The sequence below is a fragment of the Ambystoma mexicanum genome, chromosome 7q (assembly GCF_040938575.1).
Source record: "Ambystoma mexicanum isolate Mex_15411 chromosome 7q, UKY_AmexF1_1, whole genome shotgun sequence".
NCBI lineage: Eukaryota > Metazoa > Chordata > Amphibia > Caudata > Ambystomatidae > Ambystoma > Ambystoma mexicanum.
The window spans coordinates 880,974,153-880,991,477 of NC_090941.1; the positions used below are offsets into that span (position 1 = coordinate 880,974,153).

Sequence of the window (17,325 nt, forward strand, 5' to 3'; positions counted from 1 at the left end):
ATCTGCAGCTTGACAGGTATGCTGGTGTGCTACTTGGGACTACTTTCTAGATGATAATTGCAGTCTGGAACAGTATCCTAGCCTGTAGAGCTTGTCAATGTAGTTTGCGTAGGATAGGGCAAGATTCGTTCAAATTTCCATGCACCCGTACTAAGACATGCTGCAGCGTGGTGGACTGCTTTTAGGGGAGACAAGTGAGCATCTCTTTATAATACTATGTATCCCACTATTCCCTGTGCGCTCCACAATTGGATTCTACTGATGTATTTCAAGTTAATTGCTCCCCATTCCCTTCTAGCAAGAAGGCAGTTTAGGTGCATTTCATTTATATTTGTTTCAGTATGTTAGCCAGGACTATTTAGCATTTTTTTCTTTTGCTAATTTTTTTTCACAATCTTTCTCCATACAATATTTTACCCATTTTGGTACGGCATGGAAATATTTTGCCTACTCAATGTCTGAGCTTTACTTCTTTACCCCAATATTTTTCTCGTGACAATCACACATATCCACTTATTTATCAAACCTTGCTCATTTTATATTGCCATCTGTCCTGAATTGCCAGATGGCCTGCAAATACAGTTCATGCATAAAAAGTAGCCCATTCATTAATTTAACTTCGAGATCAGCATGCCAAGATACTTCCAGGAGCCTCTTACCTCTGCCCATTCAGTCGAACCGAGAAGTCCAAATTCTTCAGCATCCCAACTTGCAAAAATAATAGTTCTTCTCGGCGTCCACCCTGCAATAATACAATTCAGAATGTAGGCAAAGTTTCATACAAAGCAGTAAAGGTAGCCGTCACTTTACGAACCAACAGATTTAGTCGATAACTGGACATAGTATGGTTGCAGTCACAGCAGGCATCAAATGTGAAACTGGCAAGCCCTGGATAGTAACACTTGGTTAAAATCAATTCTGTTAACATTTAGGAATGGGGGGTCCAGTTTCTCAATAACAACGATGTTGTTAATTTCCAATGTATGCTTTGGGAACTGGATGGTCAAGGTCAGTGCAAGTGCAAGACACTCTAGGTTCTTGCTTATAGTCTCATTGTTCAGCGAAACTGCTGCGCCATCAGCCATGAACAAGCCCAACTACATGTGTACTTGCTTAGCATGCTTTTTTTTTTTTAATAAACCTGTTCACTACATGATGCAGGCTGCCAGCCTCACCCAAGCCATGGGGCAGATAAATGGGAGATTTGCGTAATAAAGAGAATTACCGCCCTCAATTTCCTCAGGTGGAGTATAGGAAAATATTGACAACCACGCCAATTGTTTTCCCTTCCATACACCTTTTAACTAGACAACGACGGAATTGAATACAACACCCTACTTTATTGTACTGTGTGCTAAATTGGGGAGTTGTGGCAACGTCAATAATACTTGCTTTGCATATTACACTTAATATTCCAATTGTATTGTACACTGCAGTATGGGTTGAACCATGTATTTGCTTAAAGCAGCAAATATCCTTGTGGGTTGGTAGCCAATGGTTCAGTGTGCACATTTGGTACGGGAAGGTAGCCCCAGCTATCAAATTTCACCATGTCAGGTAATTTGTCCAGAGATCAAAATGTTTCGGTTTAGAATCCATTGCCATTCAATGCTATTTTTTAGTTTTCACCCTGCAAACATATTTTTCATTAGTAGAGAATTAAGAAAGTGTACACTTTTAGCGAAATGTATGCTACTCTTTTGGGAAGACTTTTTTAATGCCCTACCTTTGAATTTTGGATTTGGGGTTTGAGTCACGGCAACTTCTTTACCACATTACATTTCTGAACATTCGAAGGGTATGTCCTTATTGAAATGTGTGCTACTCTCCAGGCCTCCTTTTTTCATATTTATTTTGTTCGAATTTTAGGTTGGGTAGCTGTGGGGAGAATTCCCCGCCTATATGGGGATGTTGATCTCCTGCAGAATGGCCTTTTGAAAGATGTTGTCACCTTTTTTTACATGGGTGATGTCTGTATACAAAGGATGGATGGAGAAGGATTAGGATGAGATGCGTTGATTGCTGTTCATAAGATAGTACATTATTAAACAAATCCCAGGTGTTTTGACACCATGGGCGCATGTCCTCCTTTCATCCTAACACATTTAAATTACTCTTTTTGTTTTTAATACGACAATACAGTTATCCATTGTGCTTTGCAGCCGATGAGCCACTTCCCCTACTGTACCTGCAATGCCTAAAATCTTCGGAAGAGAGATGAGCACCAAGCTGACGGAACTTTGGGCACTAGCCTTTCCACTACAGAAGCCAAGCAATGGCTTGTTACTCCCTCAAGTGGTGTGCAATCTACTACCACACCATTGGGAAAGCACAGAGACAAATGTTTAAAAGGATAATCAACCATCAGTATCAAAACAAGTGTTTTCCTGTGTACTGTAGCAGGTGGGGGGTTCCTATTATTGCAAATCAACCCTGTCCACAGAATGTAGGTCGACTCCAGATTTAACTTTCTCGCTCTGAAATACCTTGTGCCCAAATTCATGTCAATGGAACATTTGTTTGTCCCAGTTTTCCCTCTTAAAAGAAATAAAATGTGCATGCTTCTGAATTCTTACATTCATGCAGGTTCAGCAGTGCCCACAGTAAAGCCCATCAACCTTACAACAATTGATTCGGACTAAAATGAAGCTAAAAAATAAGAAATATGTTTTAATTATTTTTATTGATATAGCTGATCTAAGTCAACTTTACAATATACACATTCAATATATAAAATTTACAAAAATTGAAATCAAAAGACAAAGCGTTTAAAAAGGAGAAAACAACTCCTCTTACAGAACAATTTGAACTAAAACTAAATGATCAATCATTCACGATAGTAGAACAGTATAAATAAAGAGAAAATGCCATAATTAATATTAGTCATAATCAAGCACTATGTGCTTTTGTCAATATTTCTCATTGTCCGTTCCTCACAAGTTATTCAACGTGACAATGGGTGCTAAGCAGGGTCATTAACTTTCAGTGCTTTCTAGAAATTAATCACGTTGATTCGTACATGCACTAGATATCCCACATAAATCATGTGCCAAAAATGCTCCACCGATACCTCATAGTAATCCTTCAAAACGTTCTAAAAGTATTTACATCGAAAGGTGACCAAAGCTGAGCATTCAACCATGAGATGACATAATGTCTCCTTTTGATCTGGTTGCTTACAGAAGCAACAGACATTATCAGATGCTTTGATTTTTAAACGTCTCGCTTGAACTTCTCTTGTGTTCTCTTGTGTAAGCGCATAAAGTCATGTCCGAGTGCTACTGAGGGATGCTGATTCAAATATTTTTCTGGGTTGCCATATCTCTTCATACCAAATATATTCCCATCAAAGTCACAGAATTTCTCACATTTAGATATTGTCTGAATCCAATCCATCTGAAAAAGTTTGGTCTTTACACGCATTGGGTTCTAGATCAGTGTTATTAATGAAGAATCTATTGCCAGAGCATGCATGACCAATTTACCCCATTGCAAGATGAATTTGTCCTTCGAGGAAAAAACATACCTCGCCAACACACTCAAGACTGTCTGTGAATGAAAGGCTAAAATGCATTTTCGATACATTGCAATGACTCGCCATTGATAATGGGCGTACAATGATATCAAACCCAATTCATTACGCATCAAAGGAACCCAAAACACTCTCTGGTAAATTTAACTGACTAAGACTAACATTTTCCCTCCAATTTAGACCATATTCCTTCTTTCAGGAGTGGCTTAGTTTCTGAGGCATACAGTAAGATGGGAGTAACCTTTTGTAGATAGTATCTGATAACAGGATTTAGAGTGAATTTTCCAAATTTTGCCTTAATCTGTTTCGCCTGAGAGATTGAGGTTGTTAACTTAGTTTTAAGATTCTTTCTATAGATCTTTACATTATTTTGGCTTGATATTACCATTCCTAAATAAGTGTATTGTTAAACACATTCTAATGTCACTCCTCACAGTGACCATTTTTGACTTTTCCCCTTATTTTTACGTGGGGCGTTATACAGCATCACTTTAGTTTTCTCTACATTTATAGTAAGAAGATTAGCTTGGGTGTAGCATTCTAGGTCATTTAACTGCAACTGAAGGCCTTTTGGTGTTTTTGAGATCATCACCAAATCGTCAGCATTTAGTAAAGCTGTTATTGGTTGGTTGTTCATTCTTGGAGCATCAGTGGTGACTTCTTGAAATGCTTCACCCAAGTCTGCAATATAAAAGGTAAGGAGTGCTGCTGCCAGCGTGCACCCCTGTCTCCACCCTTGAAAGGTTTCAATTGAGTCGGACAATTGTCCGTCTGCTGTGATTCTTACTCGCATGGTATTTCCGTGATGTAAATCTTGTATTAAAGAAATAAGGTATGATGGACAGCCATTGAGGAGCAGTTTTTGAGTCAGGATCTGTCTGGAGACCGAATCGAAGGCTGATTTAAGGTCTACAAAGAACAAATAAAGAGGCTGCTTGATGTTCTGATGATGAAAATTATTGAAGTCCGCATCAACAGATTCACTGAGGTACCCAAGGCCGAGGTAAAACCAGTCTGAAACGGGTCAAGCTGCTGATATTCATTGCACCATTTTGTACAGTCTACAAAGACTAATCTTGTGAATATTTTGGCCAGGGCATCGAGCAACACAATTGGACGATAGTTGGCTGCTTTCGCACAATCTCCCTTCTTGAAGATCGGGACTATCACTCACTTATGGCCTGGAGCATAATTTCACCATCTCATTGATAAAGGTGAGCCTGGTGCCCACGTTGCCAGTTTCTATAGTTGCTTTGGGCGGCCTTAATAGTCCCTTTTTTATTCAGTACTTGGGATGCATGAATGAGTCTTTTTATGGTCCTAAGCCACATTTTCATTTCCCGTACCTCGGGGCTAAATTCATGTCTTGGTTTGAACTTTGTAGATCCAGGAGTTTTGTTACAAGCTTGATACAGGTGAAGATGACTTGTGTATGTATGCATGCGAGGAGGATGCCATTATATTGTTCTCAAATGATATTAAGGCATCTGAAAATCTAGTTTGTGCGTTATTCACTATCAGTGAATGTTGATATGTGCACTTATTATTGCTCGTAGTCTGTTGTTCTAGCCAATGTAGCACTAGCAATTCATGATCGCTATTATTCAGTTTCTCTACGGAGAATGTCACTGCCTTATTAAAGGTGTTCTGGTCGATATAAATGTAGTCGATAATGGAAGCACTATTTGATCGATGCCAGGTACGTTGGGCTGGGATATCTCCCGGGAGAGACCCATTGCACATTACATAGCTTCTCTCCTCCATTATAATTTGCCACTTCATGATTGTAATGCTTTCACTGTCATTTTTTGATGATAACTCATGCATATTCAAGTCACCCGCAATTATAGTCATTGTAATATCAGGTGCCAAAGCTATGGTATTTAACAGATCTTCAAAATCTGACAGAAACTTTCTGTCTGTGATCCCCGCAGGATTAGGACACACATTTCTTATTGCTGTGGAACCACCAGGACGTGTCACTCTTACCATCAACAGGTACAAATTCGGGGCAGATGTTCCAGTTTTTATGGTTTTTAATCGCAACCAGTAGGCCTGCAGAAGGCCGACCACGAGCTGCAGATTTAACTGCATGCAACACCATTGAATGGTTCTGCCAGATGGGTGCCTCAGGGAGCCATGTTTCCTGCAATAACAAACCGTGTGTATTCCTACTAGCAACTGATGTGACATTTTGATCAAACTCCTGAAGTGGTTATGATGGAGCTGACCACTCTTTTTGCTGAAGCTTATTTTTAGAGAATTGGTCCGGTCTGTGTGAAGAAAACTTGTTAGATCGGGCCTTTCCGCGTTGTTAACTGGGGAGTTATTGTACAAGCATTGCTCATCGTTGGAGTCGCATGTTTCTGAACACTAATATTCATGCAGGTTCAGTAGTGCCCACAGTAAAGCCCATAAACCATACAACAATGGATTCGGACTACAATGAATCTAAAAAAAAAAGAAATAATACATTACAGTAAAAGGAAGTCTTGCATCTCAACAACTTGATTGTTAGTGGCACAGTTTCTTGAACGCATTCAATACACAAATCTACAATAGAGTCCACTGTATGCAGCCAAATCATATTGTGGAGTGGATCAAAGCCTTGGGCCCAGTTCATTGAGAGGTCATCCAGTTGATGAGGTATTCAAGTTAATGATGTGATCATCACCTGAATTGAACCCTAGTTCCAATCTATAACAGGTACAGTAGTGTGCCTTTCTCCTTTACTATTCAATTTATATTTTAAAACCCTGCATAACTGTCTATTGTCACAAAATATTCTCTACCGACCGGAATCATGCAGGATGATACACGATTGGACTTTCCTCTCCATAGTTTAAAAACATAGGGTAATGGATGGATCGAAAGTTACAGAACTTTGGAAGAGAACATGAGGCCACCTCCTTTGGACCCCACCCAGCACACTGTTCACGCGTGGCGACTCGTGTGCGGGGTATATGTGTGTGTGTGTATGTGTGTGTATCATTTCCAATGTATTCGCTACCATTTCAGACGTGCTGCGTTTTAATGTTAGTCTCGACTAGTCTGTGAGATATGCAGTATCACCCCGCTTGGCTCCCTCTGTGCTCTTAGATCTTCTTAAAAGGAAAGGGGTTCCTTTACCAGATGATCGAGTACGAGCAGGAGGAGGCGGGAGGGAGGGAAGTATTACTTCAGAAAAGCAGGCTGTGCAAGTCAGACAGCCCTGGCTCCCTGCCAGCGCTGGCAAGCCCACCCCTCCCCAGTCAACCAGAACCCTACTGGGATCGCATGCCCCGGTCCCAGAGTTCCCAGACAAAGAACATTTTCATCCCCCTCTTCCCTTTTCGCCCCTCCCGCCATTTGCAAAAGCCTGACAAAGAGTGTAGCTGGGGCTTTCCTCCTCATGCCCTGGGCAGCTTGCAGAGGGGCTGGTGCATGAAGTCCTGCCTAAGGAAATGCCCTGGATGCTGTTTTTATCCCAACCAGAACATGCACGCTTCGCTTGTGGAAGCCAGCAGATCGGCAAGCCTGCCTGGGTGCTCCCCTTCACGTAATGGAGGGGGGGAACCCTAGTCTTCCCCCATCCATCTCTTTAGAGCCATGTTCTTTTGGAGGTGGAGAGCTGAAAGATGCAGCATTCAGAGGCACACAAAACTAGATTCCGGTGTGTGGAAATTCTGTAGTAGTTGACGGTTAGATCTGGGTTTTGTTACATGGGAAGTTGTGTACCGCTCACCCCCTCACCGGTCAAGACACACAACATCCCGTTGTAGCCCCTCCCTTGGCTAAATAAACAAGGCCAGACCAGTTTTCCTCATTTGTAGCATAACAAGGCTGTAGTATAATAATACACATTTCACACTATCACATCATTAAAACCCCAGACGATCGGCAGCACCTTTCTGTTTACACCTTCCTAGGCACCCCCACTTTCACCTTTCTCTGTTCCTTCATTTCTTCCCAGTCAGCTCTTTTTTACTTATCCAATCCTCTCCAGCATACTTAGGCCACCACTCCCCAAACCTCCCAGAGTCTTGGTCTGGGCAACACACATTGGCCAGCACTGCAGGGAGTGCAATTCTGCTTTCCTTTTCCACAAGCCCAAGCTGGAAGCGGACGACCACGGGGGGGAGGGGGGGTTTGCCCCTCCTTTATACCGTATAGGCCTGTGTTAGGCTACCATGGAGGAGGATAGATTAGGCACTGCTCGATCACCTGAGTTAGCGCCTGCGACAACAAAACACAATCATTAGACAACCTGCAAAGAAAATGTACATGTTAAGGTGGGTGGGACAAAACTGATCCTACTGCAGGGGGAGTGGACATGCAAATAGGCCACTTCCCCTGCGCATGTACCACATATAGGGGCCATATTATATGGTCCCACTTCATTTTCCTGCCTGCGCCTCCCTACTGGGGCAGCAGGCAGGGCACGGGTGGGAGGGCTTGCCCCCCCCCACCCTGTTATGCCTTGGCAATTCAAGCCCCTTTGAATGTGGCAAGCAACACCGAGGTCGCTGGACAAAGGCCGCGATGACGGCCGGTAACGGTCAAGGCTTTGCAAAACTACACTTAATGTGAAATTGTCGAGGCCCATTGACCTGATGACGATGCCAAGATAATGCATCCCTATGAATTGCGAAAACTACCAGCTGAAAAACCTTTTCTGTTCCTGATTGCGGTTACATGGAGCCAAACACCTGCACCACGAGTGCGCTACCAGGGTCCTAATAAATTTTGTAGCCCGATAATGTCACGTCAGAATAGGTCGAACCTTGCACCATTTCTAAACGTATTTGGCATGACCAAGAGCCCAGTCTATTGAAATTCCATACTGCCAATTCAGTTGTAAACCCGGCGCGCCAAATTCAGAGCCATCAGTGCCCTTGGGTAGTGTCATGCGGTGGTTGCACCCATCCTAATTCATTGATCCTCCCCTGCTGTCATGCAAGCTCTTCCCATCCCGTAACCAAACAGCTTAATGTATATGCACCTTACAAATGCACAATAAATAAACGAAATTCCGTGATGACAAACCACTCTGCATTGATTAAATATAAGAACAAAGGTCCAATAAGTGGCACCAGCCGACCATTTATAACAACATAAACCCAGCAAGCTAACCGAGATGCATACAAATTCAATTAGTTCATGGACCATCTCGTGGATAAACAAACATGGAGGGACATTTTCGAATCAAACTAAGCCAATCCGCGTCCCAGTCCTCAAGGATGGCCTCTTTCTGCTGCCCCCAGCTGCTGAAGACGGTGTGGTGACCGCCAAAGCACGGGGAGGCTCAACCATACTTCTACATCTTCATTGTGGATCGTGTCTGCACCCTCTCGCAAGCCTTTAGTGCCAAACGCCTGTGGGGTGCCAAATGTGATTGACACCGCCAAATGCTGTAACATCCCCCACAGCCTAGCATTGTGGCCGTCCACGTTACTTCTTCAACCATGCCGCCATTAGCCACAAGGTCTCCAGCATGGAATGCCAGTGAGGGCCACTGCAACCCGACACCCCCAACATCTTCAAACACTCACATGGTGAAATCTGCGGTGACGCACCGGCCACGAAGTACGAATCTCTGCATCTAATAACAAAGTTTACGTAACCATACTGCGGGGAGGTGGCTGTGTGGTGTAGCAAGGGATAAAATACACAGTGTGGTTTCAATTAAAGGCAATCAAACCGCGCATAAGTACTCTCTGTGCTGAACCGCACGGGCAACCAGCGGCCCCCGCTGAATACATCCAATGCTACAGCGACAACCCAGGTCACAAACTGAACCGTAGCAACATCATACAAACAAAACAATGAACCTGGCGGCACAGCGACCACCAGGCCATACATTGAAAAACACAGCACTTGTGTCGAAACAACACATTGATCAGAAACAATAATTAAAAGCATTGCAACCGACGGTGCAGCGACCAAACCGTCCCACTGATAATCACTGTACATGGCAGAACGGCGACTGCCAAGGCCATAGCCCACAAAAACGCAGCCCTTGTCCCGAAATAGCACGTTAGTAAAATTAGAAAATTGCAACAAATTACCACACACTCAAGACAGTGTCATGGGACTAACCCCTCCATGTGGTGCTGCCAAACTACCATTGTCTGAAGAGGACAATGTTTTCAACATCCCACACAATCATAGCTACCTCAACAGACTCTGTTGTCCTCAGCTGTAAAGTCCTGGCAAATAGGGTGCCTCACTGAGAGTGGTGCTTTTATACACCACTTGTGTGGGTTGGGCAAGCCTCCCTTCTCTACCCATTTCCTGTCCCTTCCCCGAGGGTCCCTTCACTCCTCCCCTTTCCTGTTACCTGGCGCCCTCCTGTCTACCTTTGCTGTCGCCAGCTGCTTAAGGGCAGGGTCCTTCCGGGGCCTGTTGTGCGCCGGGGCTAAGGCAGCGACCAGCCAGGCCTCACGTCAGTAGGGGTTGGAGCCGAATATGGCATGTGTCATATGCCAGTGACACGTGCCACTGCATGTCACCACTACAAGTGACACGTGCCACTAGCAGGTGTCACATGCCATGCCCCAAAAAAAGGTTTCACGTGTCACGGTAAATCTCTTCGTTTTTCAAATTATAATCCTCCTTTTTAAAAATAAAAATACGAAACGCCAATTTTATTCCTTTTTTGTAAAAATAAAATTGAAATGCTCATGGAAGATTCGAACTCATGACCTCCTGTTATGTGCATAGCTCCATTAACCACTGCACCATTATGTCTCCGGATACTAAAGGTTCAAATTCTACCTCTAATGTGAACTCTTACATGGTTCAAAGCTGCTCCTTTTCTTATTTTAAGTCACATCTTAAAACAAACTGCATGTACAATTCTGAAAGTTTGTAGGATAGAAACAATTTACTGAACGTTTTTGCATCTTGTGCTTTTCTTGCATAATACTAAATGTAAAAAACAGTTCAATCCAAAACCTGTTACTGTGTAATGCTTTAAATGTCAAACATGTATTGTGTACATGTTTTCCAAAACAGTATGGTCGCAATATTAAAGTGTGTGTGTTTGTACATTAATTCATGCGTTTCACACTTGACTGTACGAACTGTAATAAATACAGTACAACCATATCCTACTGATAATATGTATAACTTGTATATCAGAGTATATACACGATCATGAAAACAATTTACAAATGTTGCTTAATCTTCAGATTTAGGGCCCAATTCATCGGATCCAGCGCAGAAGCAGCACAAGTGCTGCACGCCGAGAAGGAGCATGTGCCATGCGTGCACCAGCTGTGGCACAAACCAGCAATTGCGCGGCGCGCGTATTCATGGATTTTCTGAGGCATCAGTAACCGTGGCGCAATGAACATCAAGTAGCGCCAGCAACGCCCCAACACACCCCCATGCGCAGGCAAAAGACAGTGAAATGCCCAATATGGCGCAACGCCCCACACCATCCGTGACCCAGCACATATCCCCCCATTGTAATTGCGTGAAAAATCAGAGCGTAACCCGCTCGCACCGGCCAAATCGTGTGAAAAGGCCCATGCGTACCCCATCCACACCCCAGCAAAATCATGTACCCCACTCGCAAAATCACGTGGGAAAGCCAGCGTGTAGCCCGTCTGCGCCCCACGGAAATTGCATACCCCGCTCGCACCAGCCAAATCACGTGGAAAGGCCTGCGTATACCCTGTGATACATGCACAACTCCCCTGGAAGCAGACTCCTCCTCACGGGACAGCCAGACCCCAGCAGTGGACCATACCCCGCAGGCAGCCCACACCACATGGCCACCCCATCACCTGTAACCACACCCTGCAGGCAGCCCACACCACATGGAACCCCCACCATCACCCACGACCATACCCCGCGACCAGCCCACACCACATGGGACCCCCACCATCACCCGTGAACATACCCCGAAGGCAGCCCACACTACATGGCTCCCCCATCACCCGTGACCACACTCTGCAGACAGCCTACACCACATGTGACCACCACCATCACCCGTGACCATACCCCGCAGGCAGTCCACACTACATGGGACCAACACCATCACCAGTGAACATACTCCGCAGGTAGCCCACACCACATGGGACACCACCATCACCCATGACCATACCCCACAGGCAGCCCACACCACACGGGCACCCCATCACCCGTGACCATACCCTGCAGGCAGGCCCCGCCTCATGTCCCCACCTGTGACGGCAACCTGCAGGCAGGCCCCGCCTCATGTCGCAACCCCCCACCAGTGACGGCAACCTGCAGGCAGGTCCCGCCTCATGTCCCCACCCCCCAACAGAGACGGCAACCTGCAGGCAGGCCCCGCCACATGTCCCCACCAGTGACGGCAACCTGCAGGCAGGCCCCGCCTCATGTCCCCAACCCCCACCAGTGACGGCAACCTGCAGGCAGGCCCTGCCACATGTCCCCACCCCTCACCCCACACATTGGACCAACATACAACCACGCAGCACATGCCAACTAAAATGTCACCACATGCTGCATCCCCCTGGTGCACATCAACACCCATCCATTAGTCATGCTCCCTATGTCATGTGAATCCTAACATCACACATGCATGCATGTGCACACACATGAACAACATTGGTGAACAGCAGGGACACGCAAATGCGTCAAGGAGGAGTGAAACATGCACTAAACCATTGAGACCAGATACCACTTCGATTTCAATGTCAAAAAATTATATTAAAAAACATGTATCCAAGTCACACACAGTAAAAACAACAAATTAAACATGCATGAACCAAATGAAAAATCAAAATAAAGTGAAAACCAAAATCAATGTGATGTAAAAAATGAAAGTCAAAAATGTGGTCCTTGTCCATTAAGCAAATGAAAGCACATATCATTTGAAAACCATTCCAAATTAAAATCCAAATATTTACAAAGATCAAGGGTCCCAAAACATGTAGAACAATCCTAAAAATATAATACAAAAATAACTATATACAAGATGCGGAGCAAAGTCCAGGAACTCCAAAAAAACCCAAAAAACAAATAAAACCTACTCCTAAAGAACTTTATACAAAGGCAGCAGGCTAGTCCATCTCCTCACCATGCTCTCTCATAGTCTCCGCCAGGGCGTCATCGAACACTGCGTCCACTTCCAGTAGGCGGGCCTTGGCTTCGCCCTTGAGGGATTGCAGGAACTTCTTCATGCTCCTCTCAAACTCCCTGCGAGTCTCCTCGAGGACCCCCACCCGCCTCTCTGCTCGACGCAGTGAATTCTCCACCCTGGCCATGGTGAGTTGCTTCTCCTGTGCCTGCTGCCGCTCTTACCCGTTTTGGCGGTCCAAAAGCTCCAACAAGGAAGACATCCTTGTCGTAAGATCCACGTTTGTCTCCTGCCCCTCTGATGATGAACGCCCCGAGTCCTGTTGCCTCCTTTCCTGAGCCTGCTGCTGCCAAAATGCCTGGTGCCTGCGCCACAAGGACAGCCTCCGGGATGATTATACAACCCGGGGCTGTCATGCACGTGCCCTCCTTCTTGGTGCCTGCACTTCCTCCCTTGCCATAGCTCCTGTCGCTGCAGTGACAACCTCTGCTGATCCTCATTCGACTCCCGACTATGGCAGGGATGTGATCTCCACCAGACTGGCCTGCGGGGTTGGGACAGGTACATAGGGTGGCCCTGGAGGTATCTGGGCCAGAAGACGGCAGGGAGGAGGACTGGCGCACAGAGGAGGAAAAGGAAGAGGGGTTTGCAGCAGTGGCCACCACATGTACCAGTTTGTGACCAGGAACTGAGCTAGCCAGTTAATGAGGTGATAGACCTCATCGTGATGATGTGCAAGCCCCCGATTGGAAGCCTGCACATCATCACGAATGGTGCCTGTATGCCTCGCAATACCGGCTAGCAACGGTTCCACCCTGTGACAAATTGCTTCATCTACAGGTAGTGCAGGATCTGTTTGCGTAGATACATCCGCCACCTGTGGAGGGGTTCGGCCTGAGGCATGCCCGCAGGTGCATACAGGGGCAGTCGCAGTTCCAGGGACAAGATCAGTCACAGGCCCCTCCACGGTGACCTGCACTGCCTCCGGCCCCTGATCCTGGACTGCACCACTCACACCTACCTCATCACCCCTGCTGGGCCCCATGTGCTGGGCAGATCTGATATGGCCTCCTCCTCCTCCTCCATCACCACCAACCTGGATGACTCCCCACTGTCTTCTGCATAGGATTACCCCTGCGTGGGCTCACCTGTCCCTCCCACTGCTGAGGTGCCCACGACCAACTTCACCCTCTTGGGCCTCCCCTCAGCAGCTGAGGCCATTGTCATGGACGCGGCACCAGTCTCCTCGCTCCCGGAAGATGACGGTACCTGGGAGGAGGACTGGGCCCTGCGTCTGTACCTGGTGGAGGCATCCTTGCTGCGGTGCTCCACAGCGCCTTCTTCGCCCTCTTCTTCCATCGTCACTGTGGATAGGGAAACATAGAACACAAATATCAGGCTACTGAACATATGTGTGTATGTGTGTTTGTCACAATGCAAATGTACATCAGTGGCACTGTCAAAGGTCACAACCATCATCACCCTCCACTACACACAGGGAAGTGCCATTCACACACATTCACAAACATGTCTATCATTCACAACAGACATTCACATCCATGGACAAGGCACTGACACAAGATCATAATTCTGTATTCAGCTCACACACATCATGGGACCTACACATCTCATTCACACACATCACCTGACAGTCATGAGGCAGGCCATGGAGCTATCACGTCACAGTGCACTCAAGGGCAAATTGGCAGCGTGAGGCAATCACGAATCAAGAACTCAAGTAACATATGTGCGGAGTGTTGGGCAGTTATACACTCACTACTCCATGATGATGGCATAAGCACCTATGCGTCACACCTCTCACATGCCCCAGACCAGACACAGGTATGCAAACATGTGCGCATCGTTACATGCCGGTGCGCAACACAGACACCATTGATGTGGGACACGCTTCAATGGACTCTCATGCAGCACTGTCAGGGACATGCACACAGACATCTGTAGGAGGCATGCCAGACATAAGGCCAAGGTGCACACTCCAGCCACATGTCAACATGCACAATGGTGGACAAGAACACATGAACCATTCGACTCCAGATACAGCACCAACTCCAAGACCTGGGGTTACAGCACTGGGTAGGCTCCAGGACCCTCATCTCGTCGGTGGTCAACCGGCCCCGGCACCTCACTCAATCATCACCAGCCTTAATGAGGCACCGGGCCATGTTGTGGGTCCTGGACTTGAAGTCTTCCCAGCACTTGACATGATGGTAGTCGCGGGGTGCCAGCCCCTCTACATTGATGGCACCCACTATGTCCCCCTAGATCTTCTTCCGTCCTTCATTGCCAACTTGCGATGGGCCGTGGAAGAGGGAATCATGATGCCCCAGGACTTGCTCTACCAGGATGCCAACTTCCCTGGGTGAGAAGCTGACAGCCCTCTGCCTTTCTGCCGGGGGTTGCCACTTGCCTCAGATGGTGTGGTGTCAGACATGGCAACTGCTGAGGCAGGTGTGGGTGGGCAAGGTGGTCTTGGGGCTGGGCTGTGGAGCGGTGGTATGGCAGTCAGGAGTCTTCAGGATCAGCAGAGGTGGTCACAATGACAGGATCACTGGCAATGGCTAATGAGCAGGCACCATGCGCTGGACGTTGAGCTTTGTCATTCAGTATCGGGTTAAAGGTCTGGGTAGGACAACAGTGCACTGTACATGCTTTTCGTGGGGACGGATGCGTGAACGTCATATTTTTGTGGGTTCACACGCAAATAGTTCACTACTGTGGCAGTGCGTACTTCTTGTTTTGGCGCGGGAGTTGCCTACGCGCACACACATGTGATTTTTTTCATTCTATGAGACAGACCGTGAGTCGTGCACACATTTTTCCCACCGTGGTTGCCCCTGTGTGAGGCGTACACCATTTTCGAGGTCATAGTAGCCTATGTGTTCCTCGTGTACACATTTTTTGTGTTGCTGAGTGACACAGTGTATTGCAGGCTGTTTTTTACTCAAGGTGGGCTACCGAGGGGTCACGTGCCTGAGCATTGCGCAACCTGTTATTTTTTCACCAGGGGTCACATAGAGCTTTTCTGGAGCACAGTGGTACGTTTTCCATCACGTACCCTGGCCCATCACTCCAATTTCTCAGGAAAATTGTTGGCTGCACATCCCATTGCGCTAGTCCATCAGTGCCATGACTGGGAGGGCAACAAGTGGGAAGGGAGGCAAAGGTGGGCGACTTGCCAGAGGTGGACAAGGTGGGCGACATGTCCAAGGTGGTGAAGGTGGTCCACGTGGGCAAGGTATGCAGGACCATGCAGGGAGAACTATGCCCCACACCCAACCGGACCAGAGATGCAGCAGCTGCTGACATACCCAGCACCCGTGGTCCCGGACAAGCAGTGCCATCTGCTGTCCAGAGTGTGGAAGCTGCAGGGGCAGCTGCGGCTACCACTACCCAGGCTCAGGGTCAGCCAGCCCGGACGGTAGTGGTCCCGGCACAGGGACAGGGTGACTCCATGGCCGATTTCCATGTCCCGATGGCCAAGACACGTGCGGTGCAAGTTCCAGGCACAGGCACCCGGGGATCTGGAGCAGCGGTGTCATCTGCTGTTCACACCGGCCAGGGTCTGGAAGCTGCAAGGGCAGCTGTAGCAACCGGCACCCTGTCTCAGGGTCACCCAGCCAGGAATGGATTGGTCCCAGCCCAGTGTGACTCCGGGGCCAAGTACCTTGTCACTAAGGCCTAGACACGTGTGGCGCAGAGTCCTGGCAACAGCACCCAGCTACTGATACCTGTAAAATGACCTTCTGTAGTTACATTGGTGGCTGATTCCATAGTCCAGTCCACCTGTACTCCAGCCCCTACTGAACAGAGCGGTACATGCCACTCAGGGTCTGCACCACCTCACAAGAAGCAGAAGACCCCAGACACGGCACAGGAGTCCCACACGTCGAGAAACAGGAGTTTCTGTGATGAGGAACTGGAGATGCTCGTGGACTACATGTTGGAACATGGCCATGACATGCTGGTGCAGGCAGGGAGCACACATACACCTGCTCAGCGTATGACTCCTGGCAGTGCCTCGCTGACCGTATTAGCGTCTTGGGCTATGAGAGGCGCATAACTGGTGATGTTGAGAAGCGTTGGAATGACTTCCAACACCGAGCAAAAGACAAGCTGGCTTCAAAGTTTGCCTCTACTCTGGTGACTGGTAGTGGGTCACCACCAGAGGACGATGAACTCACTGGACATGAGGAGATCACTAGTGATTTCATTGCAGTGGAGCAGATCCAAGACATGGGAGACCTGCCAATGTATGAGGGAATGTCCGGTGAGTGGTGATGTGTGTGTGTGTACAGGCCATGTGTGTGTTGCTTGGGTGATGTGTTATGATTGTCTGCCAGTTCAGGCTACATTGTAATGACTGCCATGTGTGACCCATGTGATGTTGGACTGATACTTGCTTGTTGTCATGCAGACTGCATACAAACCATATGCTGCACACAGAGGCAATCCTCATCACCACACCTGCTCCCTCCTTCCATGACACTCTCTGTCCAGCCTCTCTTGGCCCTATTCTTGCTCCAACCTGTGGTCGTGGATAGCCTGTGATGATCTTCCACTCAACAGTCGCCTTCTATCATCACATGACCGACGTCTCTGTGAGGTCACCCTGCAAGTTGCTCATCCTCAGAGAAATTCTTCCTTTCCTCTCCATCCCCCAGCAGCTCACTGTCTCCAGAGGACTGGTAATTCCTATGATGGACTACTGCAACAGGCTTTA

At 47.2% G+C, this 17,325-nt stretch overlaps 1 protein-coding gene across 1 annotated transcript in view; it reads right to left on the bottom strand.

The window, feature by feature from the left end:
- NAALAD2 (N-acetylated alpha-linked acidic dipeptidase 2) overlaps positions 1-17,325 on the bottom strand; it is a 1,042,620-nt gene that overhangs the window by 306,870 nt on the left and 718,425 nt on the right. The window contains exon 12 of the mRNA XM_069639397.1: positions 660-742. Within this exon, the coding sequence (XP_069495498.1) occupies positions 660-742 (83 nt within the window). The remainder of the gene's footprint in view (positions 1-659; positions 743-17,325) is intronic.